The 25,195-nt window shown below is 37.2% G+C and overlaps 1 protein-coding gene across 3 annotated transcripts; it reads left to right on the top strand.

The window, feature by feature from the left end:
• Window positions 1-8,977: 8,977 nt before the first annotated feature.
• On the top strand, window positions 8,978-20,144 carry lgals8b (galectin 8b). 3 transcript variants are annotated; one of them, XM_073927695.1, is made up of 8 exons: window positions 8,978-9,171; window positions 9,373-9,461; window positions 13,198-13,408; window positions 13,591-13,710; window positions 15,607-15,633; window positions 15,770-15,858; window positions 15,931-16,096; window positions 18,263-20,144. In XM_073927695.1, the coding sequence occupies exons 1-8, from the start codon at window positions 9,133-9,135 to the stop codon at window positions 18,410-18,412; spliced, it is 891 nt and encodes a 296-aa protein (XP_073783796.1). In that variant the 5' UTR covers window positions 8,978-9,132; the 3' UTR covers window positions 18,413-20,144. The 3 variants fall into 3 exon arrangements, with proteins under 3 accessions (XP_073783796.1, XP_073783798.1, XP_073783797.1); XM_073927697.1 differs by lacking the exon at window positions 9,373-9,461; XM_073927696.1 differs by lacking the exon at window positions 13,591-13,710.
• Window positions 20,145-25,195: the final 5,051 nt, after the last annotated feature.

The raw sequence follows: 25,195 nt of genomic DNA, 5'->3' as shown, positions 1-25,195 counted from the left end.
GATAACTTGTGATGCAACTAATTGTTTTATACTGGAACTTGCCTTCAAAAAGTGCTTCCTTGGTCTTATCCACATTTATTGCATGTTGAACACACGTCCACCACAACAGGAAGTAAAAAAAACCTGAACTGCGTTAATTTTTTTAACGCGTTATTTAAAATTAATCGCATTCGTTAACACGTTAATTTTGACAGTGCTAATATATATATATATATATATATATATATATACATCCACTGTCAGAAACGAGCCTTGAACCCGGGTCTCTGGCGTCAGAGTCCGAATGTTTTACCACAGAGCCACAGGAGACTGATGGCATGAGCTCCGTATATACACATACACACACACACACACAATATACTCCATAAATATACACATGATGCAATCTATACACACACTACACTCCATACATATATACACACATGATGCAATCTATACACACACTTCATTCCATACATATACACACATGATACAATCGATACACACACTACACTCACGATACAATCTATACACACATGATACAATCTACAAACACACACGATACAATCTACATTCCATATACACACACATTACACATGATACAATCTATACACACTTTACTCCACATGATATCATTTATACACACACTACACAATCTATACACACACTGCAGTCCATACACATACATGATACAATCTATACACACTCTACACTTCATATGATACAAATTATACACACAGTACACTTCATATACATACATACACATGTTATCTATATACACACTACATAGTCCCTACATATACACTGTAGACATACACTGTCAGAGATGAGCTTTGAACCCGGGTTTGCCACTGTCAGTGTCCGAATGCTTTACCACAGAGCCACAAGAGATTGATGGCATAGGTATCTATACACACACTACCTTCCATATACACACATGAAACAATCTATACATACACACACAACACTCTATACACATACGATACAATCTATACACACACTACACTCCACACACATAAAACAATCAATACACTGTATACACACAGTATTCTCAATATCTATCTATACACACACTACAATCCATATATACATATGATACAATCTATACACACAGTACATTCCATATACATATGATATAATCTATACACACATCATACACTTACATACACCCTGTATACATACACTGTCAGACGAGCCTTGAACCCGGGTTTCCAGCGTCAGAGTCCGAACACTTTACCACAGAGCCACAGGAGACTTATGGCATAGGCTCCAATTATACACACACACACACACACACACAATATACTCTATAAATATACACATGATGCAATCTATACACACACTACACTCCATACATACACACACGATACAATCTATACACACACTACACTCCATACATATACACATTATATAATCTATACACACACTACACTCACGATACAATCTATACACACATGATACAATTTACACACACTGCAGTCCATATACACACACGATACAATCTACATTCCATATACATGCACTACATTCCATATACACACACATGATACAATCTACACACACTACACATATACACATATGATACAATCTATACACACACTATACTCCACGCCATATACATGATACAATCTATACACACACTACACACCATATATACACATGATACAATCTACACACACGACACAATTTACACACACTTCAGTCCATACAGATACATGATACAATCTACACACACACGCTACACATATGATACAATCTATACACACAGTACACTTCATTTACATACATACATACACATGATATCTATATACACACTACATAGTCCCTACATATACACTGTATACATACAGATTTCACCAGTGTCAATGTCCGAATGCTTTACCACCGAGCCACAGGAGACTGATGGCATAGGCAACTATACACACACTACATTCCATATACACACATGAAACAATCTATACACACACACAACACTTCATGCATATAAATACACACGCAACACTCTATACAGATACACACATGATAAAATCTATACACACATACAAACTCCATACATATACACACGTGAAACAATCTATACATACACACACAACACTCCATACACACATGATACAATCTATACACACAAAACATTCAATACACACACACTACACATATAATACACTATTCTCAATATCCATGAGATATCTACACACGCGCACACTTCATTCCATATATACACATGATACAATTTACACACAACATCCATGTGATATTTATTTATACATACACACATGATACCATCTCTACACAAACATTACAATCTATATATACACATAATACAATCTACACACACACACACACACACACACACACACACACACACACAATCAATTCAAACTATACAAACATTACATTTCATCTATGTATACATATGATACAATCTATACACTCAGTACATTCCATATACATATTATACAATCTATACACACAGCATACTTTATATACATACATGACATCTATATACACACTACATAGTCCATACATATATATATATGTACACTGTCAGAGACGAGCCTTGAACCCAGATCTCTGGCGTCAGAATCTGAATGTTTTACCACAGAGCCACAGGAGACTGATGGCATAGGCTCTGTATATACACATATACACACACACACACACACACACCATAAATATACACATGATGCAATCTATACACACACTACATCCATACATATACAAACATGATACAATCTATACACACACTAAACTCCATACATATACACACATAATACACTACACTCCATACATATACACACATGATGCAATCTATACACACACTTCACTCCATACATATACACAGATGATACAATCGATACACACAAACACTCCATACATATACACGTGTTATAATCTATACACACACTACACTCACGATACAATCTATACACACATTCTAAACTCCATACCTATACACACATGAAACAATCTATACATACACACATGATACAATCTATACACACACTACACTCCATACATATACACACATGATACACTACACTCCATACACACACATGATGCAATCTATACACACACTAAACTCCATACATATACACACATGATACACTACACTCCATACACACATGATGCAATCTATACACACACTTCACTCCATACATATACACACATGATACAATCGATACACACACTACACTCCATACATATACACACATAATATAATCTATACACACATGATACAATTTACACTGCACTACAATCTACACATACGCTACACTCCATACAGATACACACATGATACAACCTATAGACACTCTACACTCACTCACAATTCAATCTATACACACATGATACAATTTACTCAGTGCAGTCCATATACACACATGATACAATCTACAACCCATATACACACACACACTACACATATGATACAATCTATACACACACCATATTCCACATGATACAATTTATAAACACACTACACACATGATACAATTTACACACACTGCATTCCATATACATACATGATACAATTTACACACACAGTAGTCTATATACTACAGTGAATCTATACACACACTACATTTCATATACATATGATACAATCTATACACACAGTACACTTCATATACATACATACATACATATTACGTAATCCCTACATTTACACTGTAAACCTACACTGTCAGAGATGATGCAGTCCATATACATACATGATACAATTTACACACACTGTAGTCCATATACATACATGATACAATCTATACACACACTACTTTTCATATACATATGATACAATCGATACACACAGTACACTTCATATACATACACTATGTAATCTCTACATTTTCACTGTAGACATACACTGTCAGAGATGAGCCTTGAACCCGGGTCTTCAGGGTCAGTGTCCGTATGCATTACCACAGAGCCACAGCAGATTGATGGCATAGGCATCTATACACACACTACATTCCATACACACATGAAACAATCTATACATAGAATCTATACATACAATCTACACACGCTTCACTCCATACAGATACACACATGATACAACCTATAGACACACTACACACGATACCTACACAACACTCCATGTATATACACACAAACAACACTCCATACAGATACAATCTATACACACATGACACTCCATACAGATACACACACTACACAATTTATACACACATGATACAATTTACTCACAGCGCAGTCCATATACACACACACACGATACAATCTACAACCCATATACACACACACTACACATATGATACAATCTAAACACACACTATATTCCACATGATACAATTTATAAACACACTACACACATGATACAATTTACACACACTGCAGTCCATCTACATGCATGATACAATCTATAGACTGCTTTACAACAGAGCCACAGGAGATTGATGGCATAGGCATCTATACACACACTACATTCCATACACACGATGCAATTTATACACAGACTTCACTCCATACCTATACACACATGAAACAATCTATACATACACACACAACACTTCATGCATATACATACACACACAACACTCCATACAGATACACACAATACAATCTATACACACATTCTAAACTCCATACCTATACACACATGAAACAATCTATACATACACACACACAACACTCCATACATGATACAATCTATACACACACTACACTCCATACATATACACACATGATACACTACACTCCATACACACATGATGTAATCTATACACACACTAAACACTACATACATGATGCAATCTATACACACACTTCACTCCATACATATACACACATGATATAATCTATACACACATGATACAATTTACACTGCACTATAATCTACACACATGATACAACCTATAGACACACTACACACGAAACAATCTATACCTACACAACACTATATACACACAAACAACACTCCATACAAGATACACACATGATACAATCTATACACACTCATGATACAATCTATACACACACACGACACTCCATACAGATACACACATGATACAATCTATACACACTCTACACTCACAATTCAATCTATACACACATGATACAATTTACTCACAGAGCAGTCCATATACAAACATGAAACAATCTACAACTCATATACACACACACACTACAATCTATATTCCACATGATACAAATTATAAACACACTACACACATGATACAATTTACACACACACTGCAGTCCATATACATACATGATACAATTTACACACACTGTAGTCCATATACATACATGATACAATCTATACACACACTACTTTTCATATACATATGATACAATCGATACACACAGTACACTTCATATACATACACACTATGTAATCTCTACATTTACACTGTAGACATACACTGTCAGAGATGAGCCTTGAACCCAGGTCTTCAGGGTCAGTGTCCGTATGCATTACCACAGAGCCACAGCAGATTGATGGCATAGGCATCTATACACACACTACATTCCATACACACGATGCAATTTATACACAGACTTCACTCCATACATATACACACATGTTATAATCTATACACACACACTACACTCAAGATACAATCTATACACACATGATACAATCTATACACACAGTATACTTCACATACATACATACATACAATATCTATATACACACTAAATAGTCCCTACGTTTACACTGTAGACATACACTGCCAGAGATGAGCTTTGAACCTGGATCTCCAGTGTCAGAATCCGAATGCTGTACCACAGAGCCACAGCAGATTGATGGCATAGGCAACTATACACACACTACATTCCATATACACACATGAAACAATCTATACACACACACAACACTTCATGCATATACATACACACACAACACTCCATACAGATACACACAATACAATCTATACACACATTCTAAACTCCATACCTATACACACATGAAACAATCTATACATACACACACACAACACTCCATACATGATACAATCTATACACACACTACACTCCATACATATACACACATGATACACTACACTCCATACACACATGATGTAATCTATACACACACTAAACACTACATACATGATGCAATCTATACACACACTTCACTCCATACATATACACACATGATATAATCTATACACTGCACTATAATCTACACACATGATACAACCTATAGACACACTACACACGAAACAATCTATACCTACACAACACTATATACACACAAACAACACTCCATACAAGATACACACATGATACAATCTATACACACTCATGATACAATCTATACACACACACGACACTCCATACAGATACACACATGATACAATCTATACACACTCTACACTCACAATTCAATCTATACACACATGATACAATTTACTCACAGAGCAGTCCATATACAAACATGAAACAATCTACCACTCATATACTCACACACACACACATTACAATCTATATTCCACATGATACAATTTATAATCACACTACACACATGATACAATTTACACACACTGCAGTCCATATACATACATGATACAATTTACACACACTGTAGTCCATATACATACATGATACAATCTATACACACACTACTTTTCATATACATATGATACAATCGATACACCCACTACTTTCCATACATATACACACACACGATGCAATCTATACACACACTTCACTCCATACATATACACACATGTTATAATCTATACACACACACTACACTCAAGATACAATCTATACACACATGATACAATCTATACACACAGTATACTTCACATACATACATACATACAATATCTATATACACACTAAATAGTCCCTACGTTTACACTGTAGACATACACTGCCAGAGATGAGCTTTGAACCTGGATCTCCAGTGTCAGAATCCGAATGCTGTACCACAGAGCCACAGCAGATTGATGGCATAGGCAACTATACACACACTACATTCCATATACACACATGAAACAATCTATACATAGACACACAACACTCCATACACATACGATACAATCTATACACACACTACACTCCATACATATACACACATGATACACTACACTCCATACACACACGATGCAATCTATACACACACTTCACTCCATACATATACACACATGATACAATCTATACACAAATGATACAATTTACACTGCACTACAATCTACACACGCTTCACTCCATACAGATACACACATGATACAACCTATAGACACACTACACACTACATCTACACAACACTCCATGTATATACACACAAACAACACTCCATACAGATACAATCTATACACACATGACACTCCATACAGATACACACACTACACAATTTATACACACATGATACAATTTACTCACAGCGCAGTCCATATACACACACGATACAATCTACAACCCATATACACACACACTACACATATGATACAATCTAAACACACACTATATTCCACATGATACAATTTATAAACACACTACACACATGATACAATTTACACACACTGCAGTCCATCTACATGCATGATACAATCTATAGACTCAATACATTTGATACAATCTATACACACAGTGCACTTCATTTACATACATACATACACATGATATCTATATACACTCTACATAGTCCCTACGTTTACACTGTAGACATACTGTCAGAGATGAGCTTTGAACCCGGGTCTCCACTGTCAGTGTCTGTATGCTTTACCACAGAGCCACAGGAGATTGATGGCATAGGCAACTATACACACACTACATTCCATACACACACAACACTCCATACATATATACACATGATGCAATCTATACACAGACTTCACTCCATACATATACACACATGATACAATCAATACACACACTACACATACACACATGATGCAATCTATACACACACTTCACACATATACACACATGATATAATCTATACACACACACACACACACTACACTCACGATACAATCTATACACACATGATACAATTTACACACACTGCAGTCCATATACACACATGATACAATCTACAAACACACACGATACAATCTACATCCCATATACACACACTTCATTCCATATACATATAATATAATCTATACACACAGTATACTTCATATACATACATACATACATACATACATACATAAAATATCTATATACACACTAAATAGTCCCTACGTTTACACTGTAGACATACACTGTCAGAGATGAGCTTTGAACCCGGGTCTCCAGTGTCAGAGTCCGAATGCTTTACCACAGAGCCACAGGAGATTGATGGTGTAGGCAACTATACACACACTACATTCCATATATACACATGAAACAATCTATACATACACACACAACACTCCATACAGATACACACAATACAATCTATACACACATTCTAAACTCCATACCTATACACACGTATAGAATGAAGAATCTGCACACATGAAGAATCTGGTTGGCAGAAAACAATTAGATTTAAAAAAAAAAAAAAGTTTTTTCGAATTATGATTGTATAAGAAGACAGTATTTTACATTTTGTCAAGTTACTATATTGACATCTAATAGGTAAGGAAATAAACTATAATTAATTCAACATTATAATTAATGTTATTAACTAGCAACATTCCACATTAAAAAAAGAAAATATTTACAGGACAACACAAACGAAACAGTCATGATTACACAGTAAACACCTTAATAGCAGGTTGTGAATATGAAAAGGAATGTGAATAGTTATGGCAGCAAAACTTATGATTTTAAATGCTGTTAATTTAATTTTAAACGCGCAAATAAAACACAATTACAGCAAAACAAAAGAATAATACCACAGCCAACATAAGTCATGAATATTATGAATAAAGGTGATCATTTTTGATTCCCTATAATTTGAACTGATTTACGCGAACAGAACTGAAACATTATGAAACGCAGCGCACTAAACGCGCAGCACTGAGTAGTCCGTCCTTCTCGGAACCGCAGATGGCGTGACCGCAGTAGCAGACTGCATATCTCGCGTTGCTTCATTCTTGTCCAGTCGGTACCTCTTGATGCTGAAGATGCTGTAGCAGCAGCTTTCAGGCTCAGCATATCATAACACTCTTTTAGTAGAGAAAACGGTGGTTTGACAAGGCTGCGTTATTTTGACTTACGTTCCGTTTTATTACATACCGAGAGTAAATGTCAGTGGCAAATACAAAACGGACTATTCTCAATCCGGTAAGCAACTGATTTAAATCTGAGACGTCCTTATTCAACTGACCATAATGGACAATAATAACGTTAGCTATGTGCTAATTCATCCTCTCACAAGCATTTGTCTGTGGATTTGAAGGGGTCTTGTTTTCCGCGCATATCAGTAAGCCCTTCTGCGGATGGATTTTGTTCTGAACGTTGTTTATTTGTTTTGATTTTCCCCAGACAGTCCCTTTCACTGAGATTATACCAAATGGTCTTCACACAGGAGAGATGATTATTATACAGGGGTGTGTTCAAAATAATGCTGACAGGTAAAGTCCATACATCAAAACATTCGCTGCTCTTAAATTACATAAATGCATGGTTCACAGCCAACCTTGGTAGTAAACACTCGTCTAGGCTGCTTTGGGGACTGTTTGAATGTTGCACACACAGTGCTAAAACGTAAGCAATATAATATCCTGAAAGTGCCCCTGTTATAGATTGTAAACAATAATAAAAAAAAAATTGGTTTCAGCAGTCCCCTAGAACAAGTTGACATGCGTAAAAGGTATATATATATATAAAAAATAAAAAAATTATGTATATATATATATATATATATATATATATATATATATATATATATATATATATATATATATATATATATGCATTTGTTTTTATCTTCTTAATACATTTGTTCAAACTCCTTTGAATGACACTAATCCAGTGGTGGGCAAACTATTTAGACCCGAGGGCCACATCAAGTTTTTAAACCAAGTGAAGGGCCACATGTCAAATCCTTAAAAAAATAACTTTTATTTATAGTGGCAGTATGCATGGAACATGTAATATCAGACAGAAACATGTCACATTAACATGACATTTTTAAAAAATAGTTATTATTGAGTCAAATTTACAAGTCAAATGAATTTGCACTGCTATTTATATTTACTTATCAATTATCATACAACAAAAATAATGCCTTATAAAATATAATAATAATAATAATGTCATATTTTTTACAGTGGAGAAAAGAAAATATATTGTCTGATAGAAAAAAAAATCATATTAACACATTAAAATAATTCTTAAAGTTTACTATTCAGTCAAATTTACAATAATCTAATGTGCACAGCTTTTAAAATATACAGATCAATCATTATAAAACTTGATGAAACCCCAAATCTTTAATAAAATAACTTTTTAATGTGGATGTATGCAGGGAAAATATATTAGATGACAAAAATAAACATTTAAGCAGCGATTGTTATGTAATTTGAGTCAAATTGACAATAATCTTATTTGAGCTTGTATTAATGTGCTCATATCAGTCATTATAAAAATATGAGATAAAACATAAGAAGAATCTTAGTCTTTGTTATTTAAAGTCATGTTATTATGAGTGTGTTAATGTGAACAATGAGCCTGAAAATAAAGTTATATTAATATCAACAGCAACACTCTCGCAAAATACCCAGCTGATTCAGTCGTTGCCCAGCGACATAAAGAAGTGCACCGCGCTCCTTTTTTACTTGTCAACAAAAACGCAGTTCACCAAACCTCGAGTTTTTAAAACGTAAATGCACATTCGGTGTGATCGGCCTCTTGGATTGTAGTCTTTAAAAACAGCAATACTTTCTTGGCATATTAGACATACATTACCACTTTCTGTCCGATATTGGTGAAGTATTTTGTTGTCCATTCCTCCTTAAACACACAACATTCAGAGTCAATTTTTCTTTTTCTTTTTTCAGTCATTAACGGTAGAGTGCATTTTAATATTGGAGAGTGTGTTCTAATTCTACTGGTTGCTATAACTGTAATGTGTGCTATAGTGCCATCACATGGCGTTCAATTGTATTGCATCAATAATTTATTAATTCTGAAACCAAACCGTTACTCAGAAGCAGCATTTTAAAAACTCCCTCGCGGGCTGGATGAAAGTGTTCAGCGGGCCGCATATTGGGCAACAGTGAAAAATTAATCATCTTCAATGCCGGAATAAGATTAAATTGCATTAAATAGTATTTTTCTATGCCATGTCATTGAAATATGGATATTTATCCTACCATAGTGTTTTAAACAGAGGCAGGTCATTCCGTTGTGGCGACCCAGAACTAAGCCGAAAGGAAAATGAAGTTGATGATTCAGCACTGCTGTTCCTCACGGCGATTGTGTTTAAATGGCATTTCATCTCATTTTACGCTTAACTAAGTTAATGTTTACGTCTATTTAACAGATTACATTTTAATTTAAATACATTCTCGATAAAACAACCTTACGAAATTTAAAATATCACATAAACTTTTCACCAGAAGTTAAAGTGAAAAACGCGTTCTGTGCATAGAGCTCATTCGAGTTTATCTGATGAGGAAACGTTTTTCAATAATAAAAAATGCTGCTGACTTCCTTCATTAACAACCAGCCTGTGAATCCAACATTGTATGTATTTAGGTTGCTGTATTGTAACCGGAGCAATTGACCCTTCGCTAAGCCACGCCCAAAAACCACCATCCACCAATCGTGGCTTAGCAACTGTAGCTACGCGTAGGGGCTCTGTCAAGCTTTCGAGTGAGTACATATGGATAGTGCAAATCTGATACCCGGTCTCCTTAAAGTTGGGACGGGATGGTGGATTTTTTTTTCTTTTCAAAACCTAAACCCCAAGAGGAGAAATGCCAGCGTGGATCAAACTGTGTAAGGAGCGCTAAAGGAGCGGAGCTAAGTTGGTTTTGTTTTGATATTCCTGACACATTCAGTGATAGACAGGCGGCAATAACTCACACACCTCTTACCCTAAACAGATCTAAACTGTGTTTCCTACAAAAACACAAAGCAGGTTCTGTTTCACAGCTGTCTTGTTTCTTTTTTTCACTCGATATTATGAGTAATGCTCCGTTTAAGCCTTCGCCATAACGTTAGTAACGTTGTCATACTAATAGCGAATAGATCATAATGACACGAGTTATTGATCCGAAAAATACGAATCTGCGAATCTGTTGCTAACTTTACTGAACTTAATATTTCCATATATTTCAAGCTACGAATATTTGAAATTACAAATCAACAGAACAAAGCCGATATGATCACAAACTGAGCAGCTGCGGTCAATATACTTTACCCCCAGCTGTTTTTCAGTCATTTATAAAGAGCACACAGACATACTGACAGTAATAGTTAACTTACTGTGCATTGTTATGTGTCAATGATGCTACTATTCGGCACAAATCCATCAGTTTCCCTTTCTGGCTGTTCTTTCTATGAATGAAATGTAAAAGCACTGTCATGCGTGTTTCCTCGTCGGTTAGTAACGCTATATTTCAATGTACACCAATTAATCTATCAGGCTTTTTGGCTGAAAACAGAGAAATTACAGTTTCATTTGTTATTATTAGATTATTTTTAAACGTCACCTCTCCTGCCGAGCATGAGCTAAGCTGTTGAATGGTTAGCATATGAGGCGGCTAGGCTAAGCTAGCTTCAATTTTGATTAATTTATTCTCTTATCGGTTGCTATGTGGTGAATATACCCCTGTAATGCATACTGCAGTCCTTTTTTCTCTGGCTTTCTCGGATATCTCACATGTTCGCCAAAAATGACATTATATCCCTGGCAATGTCTGAAACCGGCACACACTCATCGAAAAAGCTGTGCCAGGCACGAAAGCTTGACAGGCGTAGCAACAACAACTAAGGAGGGCGGGGCTTAGCGAAGGGTCCATTCCAATAGTTTACCAGCCTCCCAAAATATACGCTTGCACCCATCCAAGTGTATTCTTACGTTTTCCAGAATGGCTTGGTTCCTTGGTAAATCATAAGGATTAGACAAGGGAGACCTACAGGGACAGGACTGGCCACCCCTGGCATATTATTATTTGCAGATACATATTTAAAATAACCACTGTAAGTTTTTTATTATTATCCAAATTCTTATTATTCTCCAAATTACGTATTTAGTTAATAATATTCAGGGTTTTTATTTTTCAATTAAAATGACCAAACATTTTTCTTTGCTATTGACTCTATACATCTCTTAACTGTAATATGGTATGTCTTCCGTAGGTTTCAGTTTGATTTGACATGTGGCTGCAGTACAAAGCCACGGGCGGATGTGGCATTTCACTTTAATCCACGATTCAGCAGTTCTCCACGTATCGTGTGTAACTTCTTGCATCATGAAAATTGGGGAAAAGAAGAAAACGTGGACCTCATGCCATTTAAACAAGGAGCGTCATTTGAGACGATCATCATGGTACTTTGCGATGTTTTCAAAGTGAGTGTGAAATATAAGGCCTACTGTTGAAGTAGCTTGTTAAACTCAGGTTTAAAGTATTTTAGAACTGATATGAATTATTAGTTCTAGTAATTATTACAATTTAGATATAGAGATATGATTAGTTTTGTTATGATTTAGTTTTGTCAAGTAACCGTAATGTGACTCATTTACTCTTGTAGGTAGCAGTAAATGGTGTTCATATTTTGGAATATAAACACAGGATTCCTCTTGAGATGGTTAACACGTTTTCAGTATCTGGAAACGTAGAAGTGCATGCCATTGGCTTTATCCCTGACTCAGTAAGTGACATACATTTGTGGTGCAATATTTTTACACACCTAATTTTACTATTTCAAATTTGACCACTTTGCACTTGTTAGTATTCACCTTATTCTCCGCCGACGAGCGGGTGCTGCCATTTGAAACTTTATGGCTCGAGACTTCTGGTCTCATTCACTTCCATTCATTTTTTGACGTTAAAAACTGCTTGTTACACTGCTTAATGTTGCAATTTGATATTTTCTTATTATATTATTCTATTTAGTCTGTATAGTCATGCAAACATTTGTTTGTAGAGCATGCAGTTTGACCATTTTCTGCCGTTTATTATTCCTAGTCATTTCTCCCATAGGCGACTGAATCGGAAGTTCTAAGACAATCGCGATAACAGGCGCACTTCCGCATTTTAGAATAAGTTCAATATTATTAATGTCAATTTATATATTCAAAAAAGGCGGCAACACCAAAGCTCCAAAAGTGCAAATTTATTAAATTAAAACGGCTGACACAAAGCGTGTGATGTTTCATCAGACAGTTTATTTTGGCTGAGCATCCAGTTATGAGGGATGTGCGTGCTTTTGTATAGTTATTAATAATATTAATGTCACCAATGCTCAAAAATGGGAATATTCTACACTCTAAGAAAAAAAGGTACACAGTGGTACCAAATAATGTTCCTTAATCAGGTACCTTTGTAAAAATGGTACTTTATATAGTACAGAAAAGGCCTCATATGACACTGTTCTGTAACTTTTATGGTACAATTGAAATGAATTGTTCTCATAAAAAAGGTACACAAGTGTTGGACAACTCCTTTATTACACTATGAAAATAAAAACTGGAAAGGCAAAGTGATTTCATGAATAATTTCCATATTAAAACATGAATCATTTATAAGCATATGTATAAATAAACTCATAAACATTCATTATTAAGTTCTAAGATACAAAAATTGATCTTTTTATTTATGTTAAAGTATTTTTTATTCTTTATTGTAACTTCTAAATGTGTTTTCACACAAAAATAAACTTTTTTGTAAAGTAAAACATTGTTTAATAAATGTATTTGATGTTTTTATATTTATAAAACAAAAAATTTGCCACATTTTGGGTATACCAAAAAGCCTTTTAATAGTTCTTGAAGAAACACATTCGACACTGTTAAGGTACAAAGTGTCTTGTCACTGTTGCGGTACCTTCATGGACCAGATTTTTACCTTTGATGAAGGAACAATATTGTATCTGCAGGCTTTAAAAACCAAAGGTACATTTTGATTTCCCATGGTACAAATCCATTTTGAAAATGTACTTCTATATACATTTCTGGAGACTGCGAAATACGTCCAAGGGGGTACGTTTTTTTGTGCAGTTTTTGTGAATCTCAAGAGGCCGCTGTGTACGTTTTTTGAGATCTCAAATTTCTCTTGCGAGTGTCATTTGTGCCTGCTGTTCTCTGCTGTTGACTGACTGACTGAATTATTGACCATCGGAAGAACATGCACGCCAACTGACCCAGCCGAAGCTTGAACCAGCGACCCAGCGACCTTCTTGCTGTGAGGCGACAGCACTACCTGCTGTGCCACTGCGTCGCCAAATATGTATATTTTCTACCCCGTAAAGGCTTCTTTCTCATTTTGTAGTTAATAAATCAGAAGATATACTATGTGTTTTTGGTTGTGAGACATAGTTTGGACAAAGTTATCTGGGATTCTTCCTATTTTAAAGTCATACAGTGTAAAACCCCCTGTTCGTCGATCCATCTTGCAGTGTGAAGAAAGTAGAGAACACTAGCCCAGACAGTCATGCAGTGTGAAAACATCGGTGACACGACTACTTTGCAGTCTGAACTCGGCATAAGCTTGTGACGTTTCACTGTAATACTATATTTGCAATGACATATTTTCTGTTATTACACAGGCAATATTTTCCAACTCAAGTGACCTAGTAAGTTCAGCACCTCTACACCTGACATTAGCTGATTTTCAGGAATAATTCAAATACTTGATTCAGTAATGAGAAAAAAGCATTTTATGCTAATATAATGAAAACCTGGTTCATAATACATCTTGTTATTTTGCAGAGCATACCCTACAAGGGAAGTTTACTTAGAGGAGTCATTCCTGGACAACAAATAACAATCAAAGGGCATATCAGCTTATTCCCTCACAGGTAGCTATTAAACTTGTCTTTTTTTCAGTTATTTGCATTGGCACAAATTTCTTTGTTTTCTCTTTTCTCAAGTTTTACAGTTAATCTGCGGTGCGGCCAATCAAACAACATTGCTCTGCACATTTACTCACACATCAAATCTGGCAAGCTTATCAGGAACTCTCTTCTCAGCCAGTCATGGGGTCCAGAGGAACGTGAACTGCCGTACTTTCCCTTTTCAGCTGGAAACTACTTTGAGGTACCACTAGCTACTGGCAACAATGAGTAATCAGTGATATATTTGAATGATACAATATAAACTAAAAGGTATGCAATGATTTAGTTTAACTGATCTAGAATAAAATCCATAAATAGACCTTATGGACACCTTATGCGTGTGTGCTCTGTAGAATAAAGCTGTCAAACACTCTTCAAATAATTTAGACTTGACTAGTAAGAGTTCCTTTGCAAAATAATAATAATAAAAAATAAATAAAATAAAAGCAATATCTTTGGATTAGAACATCATACAGTGCATCTGGAAAGTATTCATAGAGCTTCACTTTTTCCACATTTTTTATGTTACAGCCTTATTTCAAAATTGATTAAATTCATTTATTTCCTCACTTCTTCAAATTTATTAAAAATGAAAAAACCCTGAAACATCACGTGTGCATCAGTATTCACAGCCTTTGCTCAATACTTTGTTGATGCACCTTTGGCATCAGCCTCAAGTCTTTTTAAATATGATGCCACAAGCTTGGCACACCTGTCTTTGGGAAAGGTTTCCCATACCTCTTTGCAGTACTTCTCGAGCTCCATCAGGTTGGATGGGAAGCAACGGTGTACAGACATTTTCAGATCTCTATAGAGATGTTCAATAGGATTTAGGTCTTGGCTCTGGCTGGGCCACTCAAGGACATTCGCAGAGTTGTTGTAAAGCCACTCCATTGATATTTTGGCGGTGTGCTTTGGGTCACTGTCCTGCTTGAACATGAACGGTCGCCCCAGTCTGAGGTCAAGAGCACTTTGAAGCAGGTTTTCGTTCAGGATGTCTCTGTACATTGCTGCATTCATCTTTCCCTCTATCCTGACTAGTCTTCCAGTTCCTGCTGCTGAAAAACATCCCCACAGCATGATGCTGCCACCTCCATGCTTCACTGTAGGGACGGTATTAGCCTGGTGATGAGAGGTGCCTGGTTTTCTCCAAACGTAACGCCTGGCATTCACTCCAAAGAGTTCAATTTTAGTCTCATCAGACCAGGGAATTTTGTTTCCTATGGTCTGAGAGTCCTTCAAATGCCTTTTGGCAAATTCCAGGTGGGGAGTGTCTTCCGTCTGGCCACTCTACCATACAGGCCTGATTGGTGGATTGCTGCACAGATGGTTGTCCTTCTGTAAGGTTCTCCTCCCTCCACAGAAGAACGCTGGAGCTCAGATAGAGTGACCAACGGGTTATTGATCACCTCCCTGACTAAGGCCATTCTCCCCCGATCACTCAGCTTAGATGGCCGGCCAGCTCTAGGAAGAGTCCTGGTGGTTCCAAACATCTTCCACTTATGGATGATGGAGGCCGCTGTGCTCATTGGAACTTTCAGAGCAGCAGAAATTTTTCTGTAACCTTCCCCAGCCTTGGGCCTCGTGACAATTCTGTCTCGGAGGTCTAGAGACAAGTCCTTTGCCTTCATGCTTGGTTTGTTCTTTGACATGCACTGTCAACCCTGGAGGCTTAAATAGACAGGTGTATGCCTTTTCATGTCATGTCCAATCAACTGAATTTACCACAGGTGAACATCTAAAGAATAATGAGTGGAAACAAAATGTATGTGAGCTCAATTTAGAGCTTCACGCCAAAGGCTGTGAATACTTATGTACTTGTGATTTTTCAGGTTCTTTATTTTTAATAAATTTGCAACAATTAAAAAAAAATTTTTTTTCACATTGTCATTATGGGGTATTGTGTGTACGGGAATTAAATCCATTTTGGAATAAAGCTGAAACATTAAAAAATGTGGAAAAAGTAAAGTGCTATGGATACTTTCCGGATGCACTGTAGAGACAAGCAGGTCAGATGTTGGCCTCAGAATGGAAAATGGTCTTAAAATATTACCCTAGGAACAATACAATCGCTAGCACTTTCTTATTTGGTTTAGCATGTTGCTAACCTGATTCTATTTTGTCTTAGCATATAGCCTGCATTTTTAATCTTTTGCTAACTTGTTTCTGAATTGTTCAACCATGTTGCTAACATGTTGAGATCAATCAGTCTAGGGCAGATTAATCTGAGAACAGTTGGTCTGAGAAAAATCTTAAATAACAATAATCATCTTAAAAAATGCAGTGCCAGTGATTGCATTGATAAGGATGCAAAACAAACAAACAAAAACCACTAAAACTAATTGTTTTTTAACTTGTGTCTTCTCAGATAATCATCCTATGTCAGCTTCATCAGTTTAAGATAGCAGTTAATGGATCCCATCTCCTGGATTACAACCACAGAGTGCAGGACTTAAGCTCCATTGATCAACTGGAGATTCTGGGTGACATGGAACTGCAACATGTTCAGTTGTGGTGAGATATAATGCAACATCTGGATGTTTATTTATTTATTTCTCCTTCTCGTTTCAGTGTTTCTCATCCATGTGTTGTTTTAAAGTAGATAAATGTAGTTGTGTTATAATATTTCTTGCCATTAGCACAGTGGTTCTCAGGGCCTACTCAAAATATGCCATCCGTACCGTGCCCAGGCCTGTTTCCCGGATCGTTTGAATCGGGCTCAAGCACGGTTCACTTGGCCGGCCCTGACCCGGTTGGAAGAGGTGGGCCTGAGCGCGGTTCACTTGGGCCGAAACTGAAAGCGAGACTAAGAGTAAGGGACTGTTTCATATAAATTTTTAAATCATTCTTACTGTTCAGTGAACGCAAACTGCCGCAGTTTATTAAAGACGCAAACCCCTCACTGCACGACAGCTGCGCGCCTTCAGCAGACCTCCTCATTCCTGCAGCACGAGAGCTATATGATTGTTTATGAGCGCCAAAAGTGGCGGATCTGTTCGACGAAATATCTGACTGCGTATCACGGCATCCCTAAGGACTGTTTGGCGAAATATTTGACTGCATGTCACTGCATATTAAACGACTGACACGATATAACTAGAGAAATCTCCACTGTGCTGCTCAGTGAGAGAGCGCTTCTCACTGAACAGCGCAGCAGCGATGACGTAAGCGTGCCGAAGCCCGATTGTGATGTGAGTGCGGGCCGTCGGGGGAGATGGGAGGGGGGACAAGCGTGCTTTGGACCAGTTCGAGGCAACTGTACCTAGTGTGAGTACGGCCTCAATCACATTCCTGAGCCCCCGCAGTACTGGATATTTTTCATGTATCGTTAAGCCTTGCTCACACTTTGTGATTTCAGCCACAATTTGGATGTCAGAAACAAATTTGGGTAAAAGTAAAATATTCCTTTAATGCTAGAATAAAATCTGTGGTCTGTGATCAGTTGCTTAATGTCGGCTACAGTCAAATTTCTCCTCCAAAGAAGTTCTTGCAGTATCAGAGGATTTCAGGCCCTTTCCTGCAGGGTTTCTTCAGCTATGAAGACCATAAAAAACCAAGAACCTATACTACCATTAAATCTGATGACTCAATTACGACAACTTCAAACTACCACGAGGAAAGGCAAAGATAGAAATAATTTTTTATTGATGTATTTTGTGAGCAAAATGAACGCTACATATTGTTTATGTTTGCTGTGAAGTATTATTTCAGAATGTGGGTATTGTATGCATCATAGATAAATGGCATCAAATTGAATTGATTCAGCTCATCAGCTCATTAGCAGAGACACCAGCACCTGAAATGGTAGCATGGGATGTGGTTGAGAACCACTGCATCAGCATCATGACACAGTTACAAATTTAAGGGGTTAAATAATTATTATTTTTTTTTTTACAATTAGCCAAAACTAGAAATTCAATATTTAAACCACGTTTTCTTTACTCACTCAATTTGTATATTTTGTCTTATGAATGAGGGGTTAATTAAAAAAATGGAACATTTATCTTTATCGATGAAAAGGCTTGGACACACTGATGTTATCGCTGTAATCATTGTATATGCATTTATAGGAGCCTCCTGTTCAGATGCAAAGTCTTTGGAATGTAAATAAGTATAATGTATGGTCATTTACTAAAGTTTAAAGTAGTCAGTTAACTGGTATTTACACATTTATTATATGGTCGAAAAGCCTTCTTTTTATGTTTGTAAAAAGTCTGAACTATAAAATAAACATTAAAAATCTTTCTTAACCAATTTGTACCTGTCTTAGTATATTACCTGCATTCTGTCAACTTAGCTTGGTTTGTTTGCAAAATATGCATTGATTGTGTGATTTAAAAGGTTCATTCAATGACGTTAGACAACTCACAACTTTCCTATTGATGCATCTATGAGATTTAATACTAATTTAACTATATTTCACGAGTTCACGCTCATAGATATTTGACTGAAAAGAATATGCGTATTTGGCGTGCTGTCCGGGGAGAGGGCTCTGAGCTCGAGAAGACACCCTAACTCATGTTATTCTCCTTATCAGGATAGAGAGAGATAGGGTCAGAGCGCAGTGTCTAGCCCGGCTCCAGATTGCTCCCCCCTCAGATTTAAAAAGGTTTCTGGTTTAATAGTGTGGAGTTGGGGTGGTGGAGGGATGCTGAAGTCAAGAGAAAACAGAGGTATGACGTGTTTGACTAATTATAGGGGTTTGATAACGCCTATGCTGCTGTGCGGATTGGGTTTTGGTGAGGAGGAGGTGTAGGCGAGCGTCAACTACATAGCGGACCTTTTACTGCTCACTAAGGTAACGCCTATGCTACAGTGGTGGTTGGGGTTAGGTGTAGGCAATTGTCAACTACGTAGTTGACCTTGTACCGCCTACTAAGGTAACGCCCATGCTACTGTGGTGGTTGGGTTTAGAGTAGAGGGAGGTGTAGGTGATCGTCAACTATGTAGTGGACCTTGTACCGCCCATGCTACTGTGGTGGTTAGGTTTAGAGTAGAGGGAGGTGTAGGCGATCGTCAACTACGTAGTGGACCTTGTACCGCCCTTGCTACTGTGGTGGTTGGGTTTAGACTAGAGGGAGGTGTAGGCAATCGTCAACTATGTAGTGGACCTTGTACCGCCCATGCTACTGTGGTGGTTAGGTTTAGAGTAGAGGGAGGTGTAGGCGATCGTCAACTACGTAGTGGACCTTGTACCGCCCTTGCTACTGTGGTGGTTGGGTTTAGGGTAGAAGGAGGTGTAGGCGATTGTCAGCTATGTAGCGGACCTTGTACCACCCATGATGGTAGCGCCCATGTTTCTGTAACGGTTGGGTTTAGGGTAGGGGGAGGTGTAGGTGATCATCAACTATCTAGCGGACCTTGTAGCGCCTATGAAGGTTGTACCCATGCTACTCTAACGGTTGGGTTTAAGGTAGGGTGAGGTGTAGGTGATTGTCAACTACGTAGCGGACATTGTACCACTTATGAAGCTAGCGCCCTTGCTACTGTGGCGGTTGGGTTTAGGGTAGGGGGAGGTGTAGGAGATCATCAACTACATCGCAGACCTTGTACCGCCCACGAAGGTAGCGCCCATGCTAAAGTGACGGTTGGATTTAGGGTAGGAGGAGATGTAGGCGATCGTCAACTAGAATGCAGACCTTGTAAAGCCCATGAAGCTAGCGCCTCTGCTACTGTGGTGGATAGGTTTAGGGTAGGGGGAGGTGTAGGAGATCGTCAACTACGCAGCGGACCTTTTACCACCCACGTAGGTAGCACCCATGCTACTGTTATGGTTGGCTTTAGGGTAGGGGAAGGTGTAGGCAATTGTCAACTATGTAGCGGACCTTGTAGCGCCCATGCTACTGTGACGGTTGGATTTAGGGTAGGGGGAGGTGTAGGCGATTGTCAACTACGTAGCTGATCTTGTACCGCCCACTAAGGTAACACTCATGCTACTGTGATGGTTGAGTTTAGGGTAGGGGGAGGTGTAGGGTATTGTCAAATACGAAGCAGACCTTGTACTGCCCATGAAAGTAGCGCCCATGCTACTGTGACGGTTGGGTTAGGGTACGATGAGGTGTAGGCGATTGTCAACTACGTAGCGGACCTTGTACCGCCCAGTGAGGTAGTGCCCATGCTTCTGTGATGGTTGGGTTAGGGTAGGGGGAGGTCTAGGCGATTGTCAACTACGTAGCGGACCTTGTACCGCCCATGCTACTGTGGTGGTTGGGTTTAGGGTAGAGGGAGGTGTAGGAGATCGTCAACTACATAGCAGACCTTGTCAAATACGTCATCAAGCTGCGGGCTGGAGCGAGGACGGTCTCGGGATTGCGCAATCTGACGTAAGTCACATCTCTATGCTGCTTACGTTGTAATTGAGCAGGAGATATGCAAAATACAGCAAATTTGATCATGAAAATGATTAAAATCATTTGAATCATACTGAAATTTCATTTATAGTTCAGATCAGTGGACAAATACTTATTTTATTTTTAATATACATCTCATGACTGCAGGTGAGGATGATGACAGTTAAGGCACTACCTCCCCTGACTGCACGTCCCTGATACAGTAGCACGACATTAGGAGCCAGCTGTACAGAAGTGTAACACAAATTCAAATGTTTAGATTCATTTCAGTGAAACAAGTTTATTTTACAATGAAAATTGTTACATGAAGTCAGGTAAAGGGGTTGAGGTGCAGACCATAAACAAACCATTATATATAAATGAAAGGCATGTTATTCTTATACACACCATCTGCCACGAATATCAGTTACAGTACATTTATACAGTTTTTGTTTAAATGTTGTGTATACACAAAATACCGCAAACAAAATATTGCAAATAAATACAGATTCCATTTACAGGACAAACTAAAAGTTAAACATTCAACTTGAACCTTGTCTTATTTGTCAAATGACTAAGATGGTCTACAAAATTATTTGAGAACTATGTATTTTTAGTGATGCCCTTCTCAAATCAGCTTCTAAAACCGAACTTGGCGCAATGACCAAATTCACAGATGCTGCATTCCATTAACATACAAAGTTTGTACATGATTCATGACACACAATAATAAAACAGTATGATAAAGAACCATTTATGTTCCACTCAAACCACTAAGGAAACAGTGAGTACATTATTTGGAGAAATCGAAATTGAGAGGGAAACTATTCACTTTTAAAAATATCTAGATTTAAATTGAGTGATAGCATCTTGGTTGGTGTTATTGATTCATTACAATGTTTATATATTGTGTCATGTGATATCTATATTCAATCCGCAATAATGCGAAAAAACGAAAAGTTCATTACATTTCTGAATACTTCAATAAAGGTCTAAATCCTACAAAAATATACATAATTAATCGATGCATGTATTGTTTTAAATGATCCTTTGGCTTCTTGGGTTTGTGGTGCAAGAATAAATGTTTACCTACAAAACAAAGTGCATCGAGCAACTAGCTACATCTTTTCCTTCCTCTTTTGGACAGTTAACAAATATACATACAAAAATAATACTTACAGTAATACTGAAAATCTTTAATACTCTGTGGAATTGAAAAACAAAACTTCTAGCATTTGGAATTCTATACTTCTCATGAAAAGAACAATGTAGGTATACTAGGCCAAACAAGAGGCTAAAACACCCCAATTTAATTTGGCATGAGGGAAGTAGCACTATTTTTAATATTTATATTAAAAATGCAGTAAAAATGTTTTTGCAGTAAGAAAAAAAGTAATATGTTAATGTAGTGGTGTATGTGTGTGATGTTTGATAAAATGTAAGGATGTAAGGGCTCACTAATTATCTGTTTTGTCACTGTTTTTTTAAACTGTACCATAAAAATGTCCTATGGTGTGATATAGCAAAAACTTAGAAAAACAACTTTTGATAATGTACAGATATCCGAGAGTAACTTATCTTCATTGTTGGACACATCTTCATGTAGTGCTATATATAAATATATATAAATATATATATATATATATATATATATATATATATATACAACAGTTCTGTCTGGATCTCGAATCTGATTGGCTGATAGCTGTGATATATTTAAGTAATATCAGTATCCGTACAGCCTCTTTACCCTTTGTTTATTACTCCGCCCACATACAATCAGCAACAAGCAGACGCTACAGTTTGACAAATATTACTGCTGTTACGCAACAAAATATACTTTTGAGGCTTTTTTAGTCGATAATGCAGTTGTTAAGATTGCAACTATGCAGTTTATTTGTAAGAATAGTGCCTATTTTAAAATATTTACAATTTCTGAGAGCTCATCGGAGACCAAAGACAGTTGACGTTGTCTATTCACAAGATGGAGCCAGAACTGCATAATAAGCCCTTGCTCAGTGTGTTCTCTGACTGCGAATAAAAAGCTGAAAAACAGAAGCCTCGTGGTTTTAAGGCGGACCGGATAGAGTCAATAAGAAGCTGTGAATAAGAAGCTGGATTCAGCCTTGTCCCTCCTTATCGCAAACACAACAGCAGTCTGGTGAGAAATCTCTGTAGACGGATGGCATTTCATGTCACGTTCAGCCTTATAATCTTAAAATGTCAGCAAAATTTGCCGTTTTGTCACCTTAAGGGGGTCACACACCAGAACGCTACTTCACATTACGCCATAGAGAATCATTCAAACACTAGCTCTAAAGTGACGGTGAATTAGTAATGGCTTCTGCTGTTCTGACGTCAGCTGCAGATGTGAATGAATGGCGGAAGAAAGTAGTTTCTAATACAAAAGGGTTTTAGACTGTTAGATTTAATTTTTTAAATACAAGATTGTGCCGTCGAACTGTTGTATAAACGCGATATCACACTCGTAGCAGTGCGCTATTGCTGTTTATCAGCACTGGTGGGGCGCCAACGCACGCCTCCCACCAGTGCTGATATACAGCTAAAGCACACATAGCAGACCAATGGCCGCCGACGCGCTGTCTCTAATAAATTATAAATATTTTAAAATAGGCACTATCCTTATAAATAAACTGCATAGTTGCAATCTAAACAACTACATTGTCCACTTAAAAACCTAAAAAGTACATTATAATGTTCAATAGCAGCAATATTTGTCAAACTGTAGGATGTCCGCCGCTTTAACGTTTAACCATTTACTGCATTTCAAATGATGACAATACTAATTATATTAATTTTTGTCATGTGACAGTGATAATCACCTCACCTCAAACACTCATATAGTAAGCAAAACCATATTGCTAGCTATGCATCCTCTAAATTTATTTCAGAATATAGGACTTTTCTTAAATATCTTATAAATAGAATCGCCATGGGGGAACCTACTGATG

This window comes from Danio rerio, chromosome 17 (genome assembly GCF_049306965.1).
Source record: "Danio rerio strain Tuebingen ecotype United States chromosome 17, GRCz12tu, whole genome shotgun sequence".
Taxonomy (NCBI): Eukaryota; Metazoa; Chordata; class Actinopteri; order Cypriniformes; family Danionidae; genus Danio; species Danio rerio.
The sequence above is the reverse complement of the archived record's forward strand: the minus strand, read 5'-3'. Positions and strand labels throughout refer to the sequence as shown.